At 38.4% G+C, this 17500-nt stretch overlaps 1 protein-coding gene across 11 annotated transcripts in view; it reads left to right on the top strand.

Moving 5' to 3' along the window:
* LOC122247456 (bestrophin-2a) overlaps positions 1-17500 on the top strand; it is a 38628-nt gene that overhangs the window by 11938 nt on the left and 9190 nt on the right. For 3 of the 11 annotated variants that reach the window (XM_086552300.1, XM_086552308.1, XM_086552303.1), the window contains exons 2-5: positions 6357-6496; positions 7437-7547; positions 14510-14681; positions 16055-16184. In XM_086552300.1, the coding sequence (XP_086408426.1) occupies positions 6426-6496; positions 7437-7547; positions 14510-14681; positions 16055-16184 (484 nt within the window). In that variant the 5' untranslated portion in view covers positions 6357-6425. Of the gene's footprint in view, positions 1-1893; positions 2335-3862; positions 4028-4994; positions 5158-6353; positions 6497-7436; positions 7548-14509; positions 14682-16054; positions 16185-17500 lie in introns of those variants that run through there. The other 8 variants (XM_086552307.1, XM_086552299.1, XM_086552302.1 and 5 more) reach the window with 4 other exon arrangements.

The raw sequence follows: 17500 nt of genomic DNA, 5'->3' as shown, positions 1-17500 counted from the left end.
GAACGCATTTCTCTAACACTTTCACAACACCAACCATTTACAATACGGACTCGCCAGTACTGCAACAGCCACACAGCATCAATGAGTTTCCAAAATAAATTTCCAAGAAACGATAATCTTAACCTAACGATACTATAACCGAAATAATTTCAAAACAAATATAACGGTCCGACTGCCCGCCCGGCTCGCCTCGCCTCAAGAACCTTTGCTCAATCCACACCGATATTGGAGAATGTGAAACGCGCTCGTCATTCATGAGCACCGAAGGAAACGTTGTGGATCGGCGGGTAGGTAGCTTTGGGATCGGGCCAAGTGGCCTAAGTGGCCAGTGGATGAACTCCTCTGGCCCAGAAGCTCTGACCGATACACACTTACGTTATCTTTGCACTAAACTCCAGATGCTATTTTAATCATCTGTGATATCGGAGTAGAGAAAAAAAATAAACAAACTTGTAGATTCTCCCTTTATTATTATCTACGTTGTTTCTACATGTCATATGTTTTGGCTGTGTTAGACGTGCGGGTTATTTAGAATAGCTCATGACTAACACCATTAATATCTTCACTAAGCATTCACAGTTAGTCAACGGATTTCGCAATAGCTTCTAAGTGACATTGCATCGGCGTTTTCTCGTTTTCTCTGTCAAAAAGAGCAAGGAAATTATTATTTCGAATTTCCCATTTTCTGTTGGTTCTATTTCGGGGTGTTGAGAATTGTCAAGCGTTTACGTGTTTGAAAATAATGCATAGTAAGGGCGAGGCAAACGCTGTGACGTTTTCGACATGGAGTAGCGTTTACTCGTAGTGAATAATTCTTGTCTTTACTTCGCTATGCAAGAACAATGGAGATGGTAAATAGTAAAAAAAAAAAAAAAAAAAAACGAAAAAAACAACAACAACCTAATATATATGTGTTCTAGGCACTGACGACATTTCTCACTTTCTTTACAAATCGAATGCATAATCATTTTGATAATAGGATCATCGAGGAGTCTATAATAAATTTTCGGGAATGGTATAAAAAAAACAAAAACATTTTGGCCCAGCGACCTTTTGAAACTTGGCGAACCCGTATGACTCTGTGATTGATTGTCCTGACTCTCTTCTTCCGTGTCACGTAACTGACAGCCTATCAATATCTTTCAGTATTTCTGTAGTTCTGTTACTATGAGTCAAGATTTTGCTTCTTGTGCTTCTTGGAAGATTTGGCTCCATCAATGTTTATAATCTTTCTTTTCTTTTTTAAGTCTGTGATATTTTTAGATGTTCGCTCTGACCCTGACTGGAGTTAATGCGTCTTTGGTTTTGGGGAATGGCAGCTAATGAATGCCCTTGATGTTTCTCATTTCAAAGTCATAGCAAATGGAAAGGTATGCTCTTTTTGTTCATCGGAATTATATTCTTATAATACTCCGGATAAACGCGATGTGACTCCAAATGGAAAGGTATAATAATTTTGTTCATCGGAATTATATCCTTATAATACTCTGGATAAACGCGTAGTGACTCCAGATCATAAGATATAAACTTTTTTTTTTAGTTTTATGGGAAACAAAAGTGCGTGTTCTTTACAGGTTATTTCTGTTGTAGCTTCTTGATTAAATTTTAAAAGGATTTAGAGTGCAGTCCCCTTCTCGGGAGAAACTAAACGACACTTGAACTGAAAATGCCTCTAGAAACCTGAATCATTTGAACATTTGTCCCAGAAGTGAGTGAAATGATTTTTTTTTGTCCCAGAAGTGAGTGACAATCCTTTTTTTTTTATATAGAAATTCCTCGAGCGCATAAGGCGGAAAGGTAAATACCTCTTCTATAGATAGGCCTATCACGAAAGACTAACTTCGAAAAGAGTATTAGACACAAAGTCATGACTCGCTACCAGCTTTCTTACAGGTAACTGCCTATCACATTCCATGCAACAAGGCCGGCCCAACAAGCAAGAACAAATGACAGCGACCCGTTACAACTAAGCTCTCTCTCTCTCTCTCTCTCTCTCTCTCTCTCTCTCTCTCTCTCTCCCTCTCCCTCTCTCTCTCTCTCCCTCTCTCTCTCTCTCTCTCTCTCTCTCTCTCTCTCTCTCTCTCTCTCTCTCTCTCTCTCTCTCTCCCCCTCTCTCTCTCTCTCTCTCTCTCTCTCTCCTCTCTCTCTCTCTCTCTCTCTCTCTCTCTCTCTCTCTCTCCCCCCCCCCCTCTCTCTCTCTCTCTCTTTCCCTCTTTCTCTACGGCCACGCCCATACTCTGAGGGACCTTCCGAGACCTTCCGTCAGGCCATGATCCGCTACGCCCATCTCGTTACGGATGTTGAATTTGGCACCTTCGGCAGGCAGCTTCTACGGTGCGAGAGACGAAAGGTTGCGAGTCGGATAGAGTTGCATAAAAAGGGCGACTCATTAATAGAATCCTGAGAGGCATTTCATAACATTTTATTTTTTTCCAAGCTTAGTTTGGTAATATCCATGATAAACATTTTTTTTTTTTTTTTTATTCATTAATTTTATTTTTCTTATATTGATGTTTGATATCATGTTAGGTAGTGTTTTTTTCTTCTTTTTTTCTATTTATTGGTCTTATGAAATATTAACATGCCAGACAGTGGTACTTTTTGTTCTGTTTTTCCCTACTTTTCATATCACGGTTTCAATTCCTGTTTGTATATTGTCTGTTTGTTTGTATATGTTTGTTAGTCTTAGTCATTCTTTCCGTCTGTCTGTTCAAGTGCTTCTCTTTCTCTCTCTCTCTCTCTCTCTCTCTCTCTCTCTCTCTCTCTCTCTCTCTCTCTCTCTCTCTCTCTCTCTCTCTCTCTCTCTTCCTCTCCCCTCCCCTCCCTCTTTCTCTCTCTCTCTCTCTTTTCTCCCTCTTTCTCTCTCTCTCTCCCTCCCCTTCCTCTTCTCTCTCTCCCTCTCTCTCTCTCTCTCTCTCTCCCTCTCCCTCTTCTCTCTCTCTCTTTCTCCCCCCCTCCCTCTCTCACTCTCTCACTCTCTCTCTCCCTCTCCCTCTTCTCTCTCTCTCTCCCTCCCTCTTTCCCTTCTCTCTCCCTCCCCTTCTTCTTTTCTTTCTCTCTCTCTCCCTCCTCTTTTCTTACTCAGAATTTACGCATGTCTGTTGAAGTCCACAGCTTGATATCCGCTTCGCTGGCATACCATTTTCCTTTAATGTTTTTATTAAATTCGAAAATACCTTTGCTGTAGCATTAACAGGCTTCGTGCTATTTGCTAGTAAGTGACTAAGTGAGAAGATGATAACAGTCACCGTTATTATTATTATTATCATTATTATTATCATTGTTACTGTTATTGTTATTATCAAAATTATAGATATTTTTTATAAGATGTAGTAGTAGCAGTAAAGATATTATTGATATTGTTTTCATAATCATGATAACTGTTATTGTTATGGCCGTATTTCTTTATAATGGTTATTGCTTTTCTAGTTATTGTTTATCACTATCATCAATATTATTAATGTTATTGTTGTTGTTATAGACGAACGCAATCTACAGATATTTTGTTAGTACTTCTACATTGCCTTATGAACATCACTACTACTATCTTTGTCAGCATAAGTTATAATTGTACGGAATCCTTCTGTATTTATTCATTTCATTCGTTCATCCTAATTGTTATCAGCAATACGGTAACACGAAATTAGTCCTCCTCTATGGAACCCGGCGTCTACTATATCCGTGTATTGTTACGGTCACATCTTATCAGAAAGTGTACCGCAGAACGTTGCCTTACACTTAAAAAAACAACAAAAAAACAAACCCTGGATGACATTTAATACAAACCTAGTCCTATATCGGTGTACTGTTAAAAGAAAACACTCAAAAAGAGAGAAAATAAAAAAATAAACCTAATAATTCAACCAGCTTCCTTCCAGACAATACGAACCTTTTGTTTTCCTACGAAGTTCCACCTCTGAACCGGTTCGCGAAGTCACACATCAATCACCTTCTTCGTTATGGTTGTCCGTTATGCCCAATACGTGACAGATGTGGGGTTTGGTTCCTTTGGCAGACAACTCTTCAGGTTCGAGACTTCATGGGTCTTCTTATTAGTTTTTTTTTTTTTTTTGCACTGTGACGGTCCTGCATCTTGTGTTTTTTGTGTTTGGTCTGCAAATCGTATATTTTTTTGTTGTTGTTGTTGTTGTTGTAGCTGGCTGAAAGTATTGTGCCCTTGTTAACATGTTTATATAACACGGGTTTTCATGTTTTTTTTTTTTTTTTTTGCCTTGTTCTGATTTCCAAAGGATTAATTTCCTGAACTCATTAAAAAAAAAAGTTTTAAAGTTTTCAATTTGTTCATCTTTCAAATAAGTGACCACAAGTTTGATATTTTTTGGTATAGAATATTAACATATTAAGTTTTCAATGAAATTAATTAACATGGCAGTGTACAGTGCTTTCAGCTTTTTTTTTATCCTGAAGACTAGCCTTTGTTATATATCCCTACGTCACTAGTGTGTATTAACGTAATTATCATCGTCTTTTAAGAATACGAGACATACCTTAAACATAACACTAGTCAACCTGAACAGAAGAAAAATACATGTTTACCTGGATCATCGTGGACAGTACAAGCAATATGACGAAAATGGTATTACCAATAAGCATACGATTGTCAGAAGATTATTTAAAGCAGTGGTTTCGAAGCTTTATTCGATCGTTTCCCTGGATGCCTTCGAGAATGAACTTTTCACGTGTAATAAATGTGAAATGAATGTACATGTTCGAATAAATGACAACGGAAAATACTGCATTCCAAATGTATAGTAAAATAGAAACTTATTTTTCTAAGTCAAGCAAAATAAGAATCGTTTTAAATCCGATTATAATTTCTTCCTCTGCGATGTAGAACTAACTATATTTTTCGTGTTGCATTTCTTCCAAGGACCTTCCTTTCTTTCTTTGATTCTAAAATCCTTCTGAGAATCGAACCCTTATTCTGTGTGCATATACCTTCATGAGTATTAAATCTTTATATGAGTTATTAGATCCGCTACAAGAAAAAAAAAAAATCTCCAGAGAGTCTCCAAGGGGGATCGATCGTGTATCGGCAGGGGCGCAATCCGAAGACCCTTCCTGCGCCATGGTAGTTCCTTACACCAACAAATTGAGCGATGGCACCCGTGGAGCTTTCGCCAAGCTTCTGATTAGGTGGGGACAACGTAGAACATATATTCATACATCTATATATATATTAATATGTCTCCTTGTCGTGGCATTTGGTGAACGATAAGCTTTTGGCATGTAGAGGCTTGTGGAGGCTACGCTACAGCGCTGAGTTGGTTTGAATGGAATAACGTGTGGTTCGAGATCGCGTTTTTTTTTTAAATAAACCTCTATGTTGCCACGGAGCCATGCTTTTTTTTCCGAAAATGTCTGTTTCTTGTTCTCGTACGCATGCAAAAACGCACTCGAGCTTTTTTTTTTATCTTTTGTATATTTCTTCCTTCAAGACATAGCTTTCGGCGAGTTTCTTTCTTTCTTTCTTTCTTTCTTTTCGTCTATATTAAAGATCAACGGGTTATTAATTTCTCAAGGGGATTTCATAAGATGTTATTTTTTTTTATATATACACACTAAATCTTTTTTTTTTTTGTATTTATTCGTCATCCAAAAATTAGGAAAAAACTAGTACGAATGGAATTGCATTCATTCAATAACTGTGACTAGTTGCTCTTTTTTTTATCCTGCGAATCCAGCTGTGCGTACAGCAGTTGAAAATCCTGCTTTGAATCATGACATTAAGCGTGCATGCTTGCAAGCTAACCTAGGGAGTGTTTGCTTCATCCACATCCAATGAATGGCTGATTCCCTAAATAAGACAGAGACCAGTGGAAATAATTGTTATTGATAAGAAGATTGCAACAGAGTAGATGACTTAGGTTAATGTACTGTATATATATATGTATCTATCTATCAGATGAAGTGCAGCTCAATATCTAAATTAATTGTGAACGTTTCCAAGGTTAAGGAACTGCATAGTTTTTTTTTTTGTGTTTTTGAAATAAACCATCCGGAAATAACGGTTTAAGGACAGTTGATTCCATGAATATTCTATAATGTCGCATCTACAAGAAGCTAATGCAAAAATAGTAAATGTATATTTCTGATTGATTAGATTATCTGTGTTTCTATACATACATACAACTATATATATGTATTTGCATATATATATCATATGAAAATTATAAAAGGAAACAGAGAAGAGCACAGAATTTTGAACACAGTTCGTCCACGTTCGTCTAAATAAGCCTCCAGTAAGGAATTTAAACCACACCGTACATGCCATTTATGTCTAAGTCCTTCCAGTTATAATACCATGTCCAGATTATTGATACTATTTCCAGTAGGTTAAGTTTAGGCCAAAAGCTGAGCCTGACCGCTGCTCCGGCTGCCCTCAGCACTGCTACTCCGGAATCATGGTGGTTAGTTACACCAATAATCTCGCCAACTTAAAAGGTTTCGGAACCTTCTGGAAACTCTTGTTCAGGTTAGCACGCACGCCTTCTCTGGCCATCTACGCATGCGAGAATGCCATGTACCATTCCTTTTTTTTTTTTTTTTTACTCTTTTCTTTCTCTTTCTCTCTCTCTCTCTCAGCAAGATCAAAATTAGGTCCGTCGAGTAAGTCTGTCTGCATGAACACACTGTAATTATTTCTAAATCAAGTTGATATAGATACACTTCGTAGGATTTCACTTATAGATCGTCTGAATTATTCTTGTTTTTTTTTTTCTTCTTCCGCTCGAGTCTATATTCTGATTATTTGATTCTCTTAATCATATTACGTTGCTAGCTGTGCCCATTAATACAGGAATATATATGTACGTAAAATGTAATATTCATAGGATGTAGATCAAATCGAACAGAAATAGAGCCTTGATGGGCCTCAGCTTATCAGCCAATCAAGCTTTTGTTTATGTCTTGAAATTCTTTAGCTTGTGGATTGCTTATAACTTGGTCTTAACTCATTCCAAACAAGCACTAATATTTAGACTTGCAGGCAGCTCCCTTACCCTTGAAGTGCATGCATGATGGCCTTTGCATGAGCATCACCTTGTAATGCAGGGAACTTATTCTACTGTAGATATTTTTTCTGGGATATCACATGACATAGAGAGAGTTGAAGGTCTAAAATAGCAAAATTATTAAATCGAAAACCAAAGAAATTTAGAGAATAACCGAATCCCATTTCTAATTTAGACTATGAGAGATACTGTACCTTTTTTATCATAAGGATAATTTTGTTGCCTAACTCGAAAAAAATATATATATCCAGAGAAGTTTCACACTTTGTATTTCCATACGCTTAAGGACGCAAACAAAACAAAAACAATAATGAGAGAAAGATATCCCTGCACAGAAAGTCTAAAAAATCAAATACGCTTTCCCAGAACTGCAAAGAAATTGACTTAAATCCTTTCCAACAGATGGCGCGGAAGTGTATACAAGATGGTGTGGAAGGATATGCTGGTGTACATCCTCCTATACGCTAGCTTATCCTGTACCTACAGGTTTGGACTTACAGAGGATCAAAAAAGGTAAGGATATGCACACACACACACACACATACACACACACACACATACACATACACACACACACACACATATACATAGAGAGAGAGAGAGAGAGAGAGAGAGAGAGAGAGAGAGAGAGAGAGAGAGAGAGAGAGAGAGAGAGAGAGAGAGAGAGAGAGAGAGAAAGAGAAGAGAAAGAAAGAAAGAAAGAAAGAAAATTTAAGGGAAAGGGAAAGACAAAAAAAGAAAGGAAATGAAAAGAAAACGAATGAAAAACATATACACACACAGAGGCTCTCCAACATACATATAGAGAGAGAATGAGAGAGAGACAGATTGATAGTTAGATAGATAGATAGATAGAGAGAGAGAGATAAAAAGAGAGAAAGAGAAAAAGAAAGAAAAAATAAGATAAAGAGAAAGAAAGAAAGAAAGAAAGAAAAAAAAAAAAACGAACGAAACAAAAAGACACACAAATACAGAGACTCTCCCACACACATTCCCATATCTCTTCCTTCAGAGACTTTGAATTTCTCAATTTCTCTTCCTTCAAAGACTTTGAATTTCTCAATTTCTCTTCTTCAGAGACTTTGAATTTCTCAATTTCTCTTCCTTCAGAGACTTTGAATTTCTCAATTTCTCTTCTTCAGAGACTTTGAATTTCTCAATTTCTCTTCCTTCAGAGACTTTGAATTTCTCAATTTCTCTTCTTCAGAGACTTTGAATTTCTCAATTTCTCTTCCTTCAGAGACTTTGAATTTCTCAATTTTTCTTCAATTTCAATTTCTCTTCCTTCAGAGACTTTGAATTTCTCAATTTCTCTTCCTTCAGAGACTTTGAATTTCTCAATTTCTCTTCCTTCAGAGACTTTGAATTTCTCAATTTCTCTTCCTTCAGAGACTTTGAATTTCTCAATTTCTCTTCCTTCAGACTCTTTGAATTTCTCAATTTCTCTTTCTTCAGAGACTTTGAATTTCTCTTCCTTCAGAGCCTTTGAATTTCTCAATTTCTCTTCCTTCAGAGCCTTTGAATTTCTCAATTTCTCTTCCTTCAGAGCCTTTGAATTTCTCAATTTCTCTTCCTTTGAATTTCTCAATTTCTCTTCTTCAGAGACTTTGAATTTCTCAATTTCTCTTCCTTCAGAGACTTTGAATTTCTCAATTTCTCTTCCTTCAGAGCCTTTGAATTTCTCAATTTCTCTTCCTTCAGAGACTTTGAATTTCTCAATTTCTCTTCTTCAGAGACTTTGAATTTCTCAATTTCTCTTCCTTCGGACTATTTGAATTTCTCAATTTCTCTTCTTTCAGAGACTTTGAATTTCTCAATTTCTCTTCCTTCAGAGACTTTGAATTTCTCAATTTCTCTTCCTTCAGAGACTTTGAATTTCTCAATTTCTCTTCTTCAGAGACTTTGAATTTCTCAATTTCTCTTCTTCAGAGACTTTGAATTTCTCAATTTCTCTTCCTTCAGAGACTTTGAATTTCTCAATTTCTCTTCCTTCAGAGCCTTTGAATTTCTCAATTTCTCTTCCTTCAGAGACTTTGAATTTCTCTTCTTCAGAGACTTCGAATTTCTCAATTTCTCTTCCTTCAAAGACTTTGAATTTCTCAATTTCTCTTCTTCAGAGACTTTGAATTTCTCAATTTCTCTTCCTTCAGACTTTGAATTTCTCAATTTCTCTTCCTTCAGAGACTTTGAATTTCTCAATTTCTCTTCTTCAGAGACTTTGAATTTCTCAATTTCTCTTCCTTCAGAGACTTTGAATTTCTCAATTTCTCTTTCAGACTTGAATTTCTCACTTATCTTTCTTCAGAGACTTTGAATTTCTCAATTTCTCTTCTTCAGAGACTTTGAATTTCTCAATTTCTCTTCTTCAGAAACTTTCAATTTCTCAATTTTTCTTCCTTCAGACACTTTGAATTTCTCAATTTCTTTTCCTTCAGAGACTTTGAATTTCTCAATTTCTCTTCTTCAGAGACTTTGAATTTCTCAATTTCTCTTCTTCAGAGACTTTGAATTTCTCAATTTCTCTTCTTCAGAGACTTTGAATTTCTCAATTTCTCTTCTTCAGAGACTTTGAATTTCTCAATTTCTCTTCTTCAGAGACTTTGAATTTCTCAATTTCTCTTCCTTCAGAGACTTTGAATTTCTCAATTTCTCTTCTTCAGAGACTTTGAATTTCTCAATTTCTCTTCTTCAGAGACTTTGAATTTCTCAATTTCTCTTCCTTCAGACTCTTTGAATTTCTCAATTTCTCTTCTTCAGAGACTTTGAATTTCTCAATTTCTCTTCCTTCAGAGACTTTGAATTTCTCAATTTCTCTTCTTCAGAGACTTTGAATTTCTCAATTTCTCTTCTTCAGAGCCTTTGAATTTCTCAATTTCTCTTCTTCAGAGCCTTTGAATTTCTCAATTTCTCTTCTTCAGAGACTTTGAATTTCTCAATTTCTCTTCCTTCAGAGACTTTGAATTTCTCAATTTCTCTTCCTTCAGACTCTTTGAATTTCTCAATTTCTCTTCCTTCAGACTCTTTGAATTTCTCAATTTCTCTTCCTTCAGAGACTTTGAATTTCTCAATTTCTCTTCTTCAGAGACTTTGAATTTCATCTCTTCTCAGACTTGAATTTCTCATTTCTCTTCTTCAGAGACTTTGAATTTCTCAATTTTCTCTTCTTCAGAGCTTGAATTTTCTCTCCTTCAGACTTGAATTTCTCAATTCCTCCTTCAGAGACTTTGAATTTCTCAATTTCTCTCTTCAGGACTTTTCTCTTTCTTCAGAGCTTTGATTTTCTCAATTTTTCTTCAGACTCTTTGAATTTCTCAATTTCTCTTCCTTCAGAGACTTTGAATTTCTCAATTTCTCTTCTTCAGAGACTTTGAATTTCTCAATTTCTCTTCCTTCAGAGACTTTGAATTTCTCAATTTCTCTTCTTCAGAGACTTTGAATTTCTCAATTTCTCTTCTTCAGAGACTTTGAATTTCTCAATTTCTTCAGACTTGAATTTCTCATTCTCTTCTCAGACTTGAATTTCTCATTCTTCTTCAGAGACTTTGAATTCTCATTTCTCTTCTTCAGACTTGACTTTCTCAATTTCTCTTCTTCAGAGACTTTGAATTTCTCAATTTCTCTTCCTTCAGAGACTTTGAATTTCTCAATTTCTCTTCCTTCAGAGACTTTGAATTTCTCAATTTCTCTTCCTTCAGAGACTTTGAATTTCTCAATTTCTCTTCTTCAGAGACTTTGAATTTCTCAATTTCTCTTCTTCAGAGACTTTGAATTTCTCAATTTCTCTTCCTTCAGAGCCTTTGAATTTCTCAATTTCTCTTCTTCAGAGACTTTGAATTTCTCTTTCTTCAGACTCTTTGAATTTCTCATCTCTCTTCAGACTTTGATCTCAATTTCTCTTCTTCAAGACTTTCTCAATTCTTCCTTTCAGAGACTTTGAATTCTCAATTTCTTCCTTCAGAGACTTTGAATTTCTCAATTCTCTTCTTCAGACTTTGATTTCTCAATTCTCTTCCTCAGAGACTTTGAACTTCTCAATTTCTCTTCCTTCAGAGCCTTTGATTCTCAATTTCTCTTCTCAGAGACTTGAATTTCTCAATTTCTTCCTTCAGACTTTGAATTTCTCAATTTCTCTTCTTCAGAGACTTGAATTTCTCAATTTCTCTTCTTCAGAGACTTTGAATTTCTCAATTTCTCTTCTTCAGAGACTTTGAATTCTTCTTCAACTTTGAATTTCTCAATTCCTCTCTTCTATGAATTCTTTGAATTTCTCAATTTCTCTTCTTCAGAGACTTGAATTTCTCAATTTTCTCTCAATTTCTCTTCCTCAATTTCTCTTTCCTAGACTTTGAATTCTCTTTTCTCTCTTCAGAGACTTTGAATTTCTCATTTCTCTTTTTGAACTTTTCTCAATTTCTTCTTCCTTCAATTTCTTTGAGGACTTTGATTTCAATTTTCTCTTCAGAGACTTTTTCTTCAGCTTGATTTCAATTTCTCTCAATTTCTTCTCAATTTCTGAATTTCTCTTCTCTTCTTCAGACTTAATTTCTCAATTTTCTCTTCCTTTGATTTCTCATCTCTCCTTAATTTTCAATTTCTCTCCTTCAGAGACTTTGAATTTCATTTTCTTCTTCAGAGACTTTGAATTTCTCATTCTCTTCTTCAGAGCCTTTGAATTCTATTTCTCAGATTGATTCTATTTCTCAACTTTGATTCTCATCCTTCAGACTTTTGAATTTCTCAATTTCTCTTCTTCAGACTCTTTGAATTTCTCATTTCTCTTTCAGAGACTTTGAATTCAATTTCTCTTCCTCAAATTCTCAATTCTCTTCCTTCAGAGACTTTGAATTTCTCAATTTCTCTCTCAGAGACTTTGAATTTCTCAATTCCTCTTCTTCAGTGACTTAGAATTTCTCATTTCTCTTCTTCAGACTTGAATTTCTCAATTTCTCTTCTCAGAGACTTTGAATTTCTCAATTTCTCTTCTTTGAATTTCTCAATTTCTCTTCCTTCAGACTCTTTGAATTTCTCAATTTCTCTTCCTTCAGAGACTTTGAATTTCTCAATTTCTCTTCCTTCAGAGACTTTGAATTTCTCAATTTCTCTTCCTTCAGAGACTTTGAATTTCTCAATTTCTCTTCCTTCAGAGCCTTTGAATTTCTCAATTTCTCTTCCTTCAGAGACTTTGAATTTCTCAATTTCTCTTCTTCAGAGACTTTGAATTTCTCAATTTCTCTTCCTTCAGAGACTTTGAATTTCTCAATTTCTCTTCCTTCAGAGACTTTGAATTTCTCAATTTCTCTTCTTCAGAGACTTTGAATTTCTCAATTTCTCTTCCTTCAGAGACTTTGAATTTCTCAATTTCTCTTCCTTCAGACTCTTTGAATTTCTCAATTTCTCTTCCTTCAGAGACTTTGAATTTCTCAATTTCTCTTCCTTCAGAGACTTTGAATTTCTCAATTTCTCTTCCTTCAGAGACTTTGAATTTCTCAATTTCTCTTCCTTCAGAGACTTTGAATTTCTCAATTTCTCTTCCTTCAGAGCCTTTGAATTTCTCAATTTCTCTTCCTTCAGAGACTTTGAATTTCTCAATTTCTCTTCTTCAGAGACTTTGAATTTCTCAATTTCTCTTCCTTCAGAGACTGAATTTCTCAATTTCTCTTCCTTCATAGACTTTGAATTTCTCAATTTCTCTTCTTCAGAGACTTTGAATTTCTCAATTTCTCTTCTTCAGAGACTTTGAATTTCTCAATTTCTCTTCCTTCAGAGACTTTGAATTTCTCAATTTCTCTTCCTTCAGAGACTTTGAATTTCTCAATTTCTCTTCCTTCAGACTCTTTGAATTTCTCAATTTCTCTTCCTTCAGAGACTTTGAATTTCTCAATTTCTCTTCCTTCAGAGACTTTGAATTTCTCAATTTCTCTTCCTTCAGAGACTTTGAATTTCTCAATTTCTCTTCCTTCAGACTCTTTGAATTTCTCAATTTCTCTTCCTTCAGACTCTTTGAATTTCTCAATTTCTCTTCCTTCAGACTCTTTGAATTTCTCAATTTCTCTTCCTTCAGAGACTTTGAATTTCCCTTCCTTCAGACTCTTTGAATTTCTCAATTTCTTTCTCAGAGACTTTTTTCTCAATTTCATTTCTCTTCCTTCAGAGACTTTGAATTTCTCAATTTCTCTTCCTTCAGAGACTTTGAATTTTCTCTTCAGACTTTGAATTTCTCTCAAGCTTTTGAATTTCTCAATTTCTCTTCAGACTTTCAACTTCATTCTCAATTTCTCTTCTTCAGAGACTTTGAATTTCTCAATTTCTCTTCCTTCAGAGACTTTGAATTTCTCAATTTCTCTTCTTCAGAGACTTTGAATTTCTCAATTTCTCTTCTTCAGAGACTTTGAATTTCTCAATTTCTCTTCTTCAGAGACTTTGAATTTCTCAATTTCTCTTCTTCAGAGACTTTGAATTTCTCAATTTCTCTTCCTTCAGAGACTTTGAATTTCTCAATTTCTCTTCCTTCAGAGACTTTGAATTTCTCAATTTCTCTTCCTTCAGACTCTTTGAATTTCTCAATTTCTCTTCCTTCAGAGCCTTTGAATTTCCCTTCCTTCAGACTCTTTGAATTTCTCAATTTCTCTTCCTTCAGAGCCTTTGAATTTCCCTTCCTTCAGACTCTTTGAATTTCTCAATTTCTCTTCTTCAGAGACTTTGAATTTCTCAATTTCTCTTCTTCAGACTCTTTGAATTTCTCAATTTCTCTTCCTTCAGAGACTTTGAATTTCTCAATTTCTCTTCTTCAGAGACTTTGAATTTCTCAATTTCTCTTCCTTCAGAGACTTTGAATTTCTCAATTTCTCTTCCTTCAGACTTTGAATTTCTCAATTTCTCTTCCTTCAGAGACTTTGAATTTCTCAATTTCTCTTCCTTCAGAGACTTTGAATTTCTCAATTTCTCTTCCTTCAGAGACTTTGAATTTCTCAATTTCTCTTCTTCAGACTCTTTGAATTTCTCAATTTCTCTTCTTCAGACTCTTTGAATTTCTCAATTTCTCTTCCTTCAGAGACTTTGAATTTCTCAATTTCTCTTCCTTCAGAGACTTTGAATTTCTCAATTTCTCTTCTTCAGAGACTTTGAATTTCTCAATTTCTCTTCCTTCAGAGACTTTGAATTTCTCAATTTCTCTTCCTTCAGAGACTTTGAATTTCTCAATTTCTCTTCCTTCAGAGACTTTGAATTTCTCAATTTCTCTTCCTTCAGACTCTTTGAATTTCTCAATTTCTCTTCCTTCAGAGACTTTGAATTTCTCAATTTCTCTTCTTCAGAGACTTTGAATTTCTCAATTTCTCTTCTTCAGAGACTTTGAATTTCTCAATTTCTCTTCTTCAGAGACTTCGAATTTCTCAATTTCTCTTCCTTCAGAGACTTTGAATTTCTCAATTTCTCTTCTTCAGAGCCTTTGAATTTCTCAATTTCTCTTCCTTCAGAGACTTCGAGAAAGTGTCCCAGCACTGCGGCCACTTCCGGAACCTGATTCCCATATCCTTCGTGCTTGGCTTCTACGTGTCGCTGGTGGTGAGCCGATGGTGGGGAATGTACCTCAGCATCCCTTGGCCTGATACGTGTTGCATTCTCCTCTCTACACACGTCAAGGGCCAGGTGAGAGTCGAGGATTATCGTTCCTGTTTTGAATTTGAATTTGAATTTGATGTTTTTTTTTTTTTTTTTTTTTTTTTTTTTTTTTTTTTTTTTTTTTTTGCATGTGGGAGTTGTAGGGTTGTTGTAGATTTATTTATTTATTTATTGGTTGTTTTTTGTTTTGTTTTTATTTCTATTAGGTTGAGGATATTGTGAGTTGTTATTGTGTACTGCTAGTGAGGATGAGGATTTGAGGATGGTAATGATTGTAATGATGATAGGTAGAATGGTGAGGAAGATGATGATGAGGATAAAGTCACAAACACAAACACACACACACACAAACCATCACATCTCTTGCATGTCCTTCCTCTATTTTTCCATGCATTTTTTTTTATTTATCTGTCTTCCCTTTCACCCTTTTGCTACTTCCCATTTCTGTCTATCTATCTTCCTTCCCCTTTTCCCTCCATCCTGACTCCTATCTTCCCATCCCATTCCTTCCATCTTTTCCCTATTTCCCCCCTTTCTATCTATCTATCTATCTTCCTCTCTTCCCGTCCAACCAATCATCCTTCCTCTTCTCCTCCATCATTTCCCCTATTATTCCCTATTTCCATCTATCTATCTCCCCCTCCCCCTCCCCATCCAACCTCCCCTTCCCTATATCCCTATTTCCCTCTATCTTCTCCCCTTCCCCTATTTTTCTTTTTCTACCTATCTCTCTATCTCCCCTTCCATATTTTCCCCCTTCCCACCCCATTCCTATCTATCTATCTATCTATCATCCCTTCTATATCCCCCCTTCCCTCCTCATTCCTATCTATCTATCTATCCCCCCATTCCCCCCTCCCTTCCCTTCCCATCACAACCTCTCCCTCCGTCCCCCCTCCCATCTATCTATCTCCATCGATCCATCCCCATCCCTCCCACAGGATGCCATCCCCATCCCTCACTCCTCTCGTGCCTCCCACAGGATGCCATCCCCACCCCTCACTCCTCTCGTGCCTCCCACAGGATGCCATCCCCATCCCTCACTCCTCTCGTGCCTCCCACAGGATGCCATCCCCATCCCTCACTCCTCTCGTGCCTCCCACAGGATGCCTTCCCCATCCCTCACTCCTCTCGTGCCTCCCACAGGATGCCTTCCCCATCCCTCACTCCTCTCGTGCCTCCCACAGGATGCCATCCCCATCCCTCACTCCCCGCGTGCCTCCCACAGAGTGCCATCCCCCTCCCTCACTCCCCCCGTGCCTCCCACAGGATGCCATCTCCATCCCTCCCTCACTCCTCTCGTGCCACCCACAGGATGCCATCCCCATCCCTCACTCCTCTCGTGCCTCCCACAGGATGCCATCTCCATCCCTCCCTCACTCCTCTCGTGCCTCCCACAGGATGCCATTGGGAGGATGCTTCGCTGCTCGGTGGTCCGCTATCTCAACCTGGCCTTCGTCATGACCTTTGCTATGGTGGCACCGGGGGTCAAGAAGAACTTCCCGACGCTACAGCAGCTCGTGGACGCAGGTGGGTTTGGGTGGGTGGGTTTGGGTGGGTTTCAGTGGGTGGGGAGGGGAAGGGGTTTGAGACGGGGGAGAGGGAGGGAGAGGGGGTTAGGGTGGGGTGAGGGTGAGTGGGAGGGGGTTATGGTGAGGGGTGGGGTGGGTTTGAGTGGGTGGGGAATGGGTTAGGGTGGGTTAGGGTGAGGGGGTGGGTTAGGGTGAGGGTAGGGTAGGGGTGGGTGAGGGTTGGGGTGAGGGTGAGGGGGTTTGGATGGGGCTGAGGGGACGGGAGGGGGTTAGGGTGAGGGAGGGGGTTAGGGTGACGGAGGGGTGGGTGGGTTAGGGTAGAGGTGAGGGAAGGGAAGAGAGGGGAGGGAAGAGGGGTGCGGCTGTGGGCAAGGGGAGAGGCAAGAGGGGAGAGGAGAAAGGGGAGCGGCAGGGGAGAGGGGAGTGGAAGGAGTGCGGCTGGGGAGGAGAGAGGGGAGAGGGGAGAGGGAAGTGAGGGGGTGCAGTAGGGAAGGAGGTTGAGTGGATGGGAAGAGGAGAGAAGAGGGGTGAGGTAGTGAAGGGAAGTGAGGGAGGGTAAGGGCCTGTGGATAAGGATAAAGAACAGAGTCTGGTTTGGTAAGAGTAAAAGGGGGGAGGGGGGGGGGATTGAGGGAAGGTCAGAGGCTGCGGATAAGGATATAAGGATAGAACCAATTAGTCGAGATAAGGGCAGTTTCAGGGCTCTGGATATGGAATAAGTTCACGTTAAGGTCTGTCGATAGAGACAAGGATAGAGTCAAGGCTCTGGATAAAGACAAAGACAGGGTAAGGGCCACGGGCGAGGATAGGGGCAAGACAAAGATAACAAAGATAAGGGCATACAGCGGATGAGGATAAGGTCCTGATCAGGGTCGAGGGTGTGGATAAGGGCAGAGTCAGGGACATTGGATAAGGATATGGGCAAGATGATAAGGATAATGAGCAAGATAAGGGCTGTTGAAAGAGATAAGAGCAAGGATAAGGGTAAGATCAGGATTTGGGCTCTGGATAAGGAGGGAGACTGAGAGGGAGAGGGAGACGGAGACGGAGAGGGAGAGGGAGAGGGAGAGGGAGAGGGAGAGGGAGAGGGGGAGGGGGAGGGAGAGGGAGAGGGAGAGGGAGAGGGAGACGGAGAGGGCGAGGGGGAGGGAGAGGGAGAGCGAGAGGGAGAGGGAGAGAAAGGGAGGGAGAGGGAGAAGGGAGAGAGAGAGAAAGGGAGGGAGACGGAGAAGGAGAGGGAGAGGGAGAGGGAGAGGGAGAGGGAGAGGGAGAGGGAGAGGGAGACGGAGACGGAGAGGGAGAGGGAGAGGGAGA

The sequence above is a fragment of the Penaeus japonicus genome, unplaced genomic scaffold, assembly GCF_977035675.1.
Source record: "Penaeus japonicus unplaced genomic scaffold, GWHDUDI00000001_assembly GWHDUDI00000026, whole genome shotgun sequence".
Taxonomy (NCBI): domain Eukaryota; kingdom Metazoa; phylum Arthropoda; class Malacostraca; order Decapoda; family Penaeidae; genus Penaeus; species Penaeus japonicus.
Note: the sequence above shows the minus strand (reverse complement) of the source record. Positions and strands in the feature narration are given on the sequence as shown.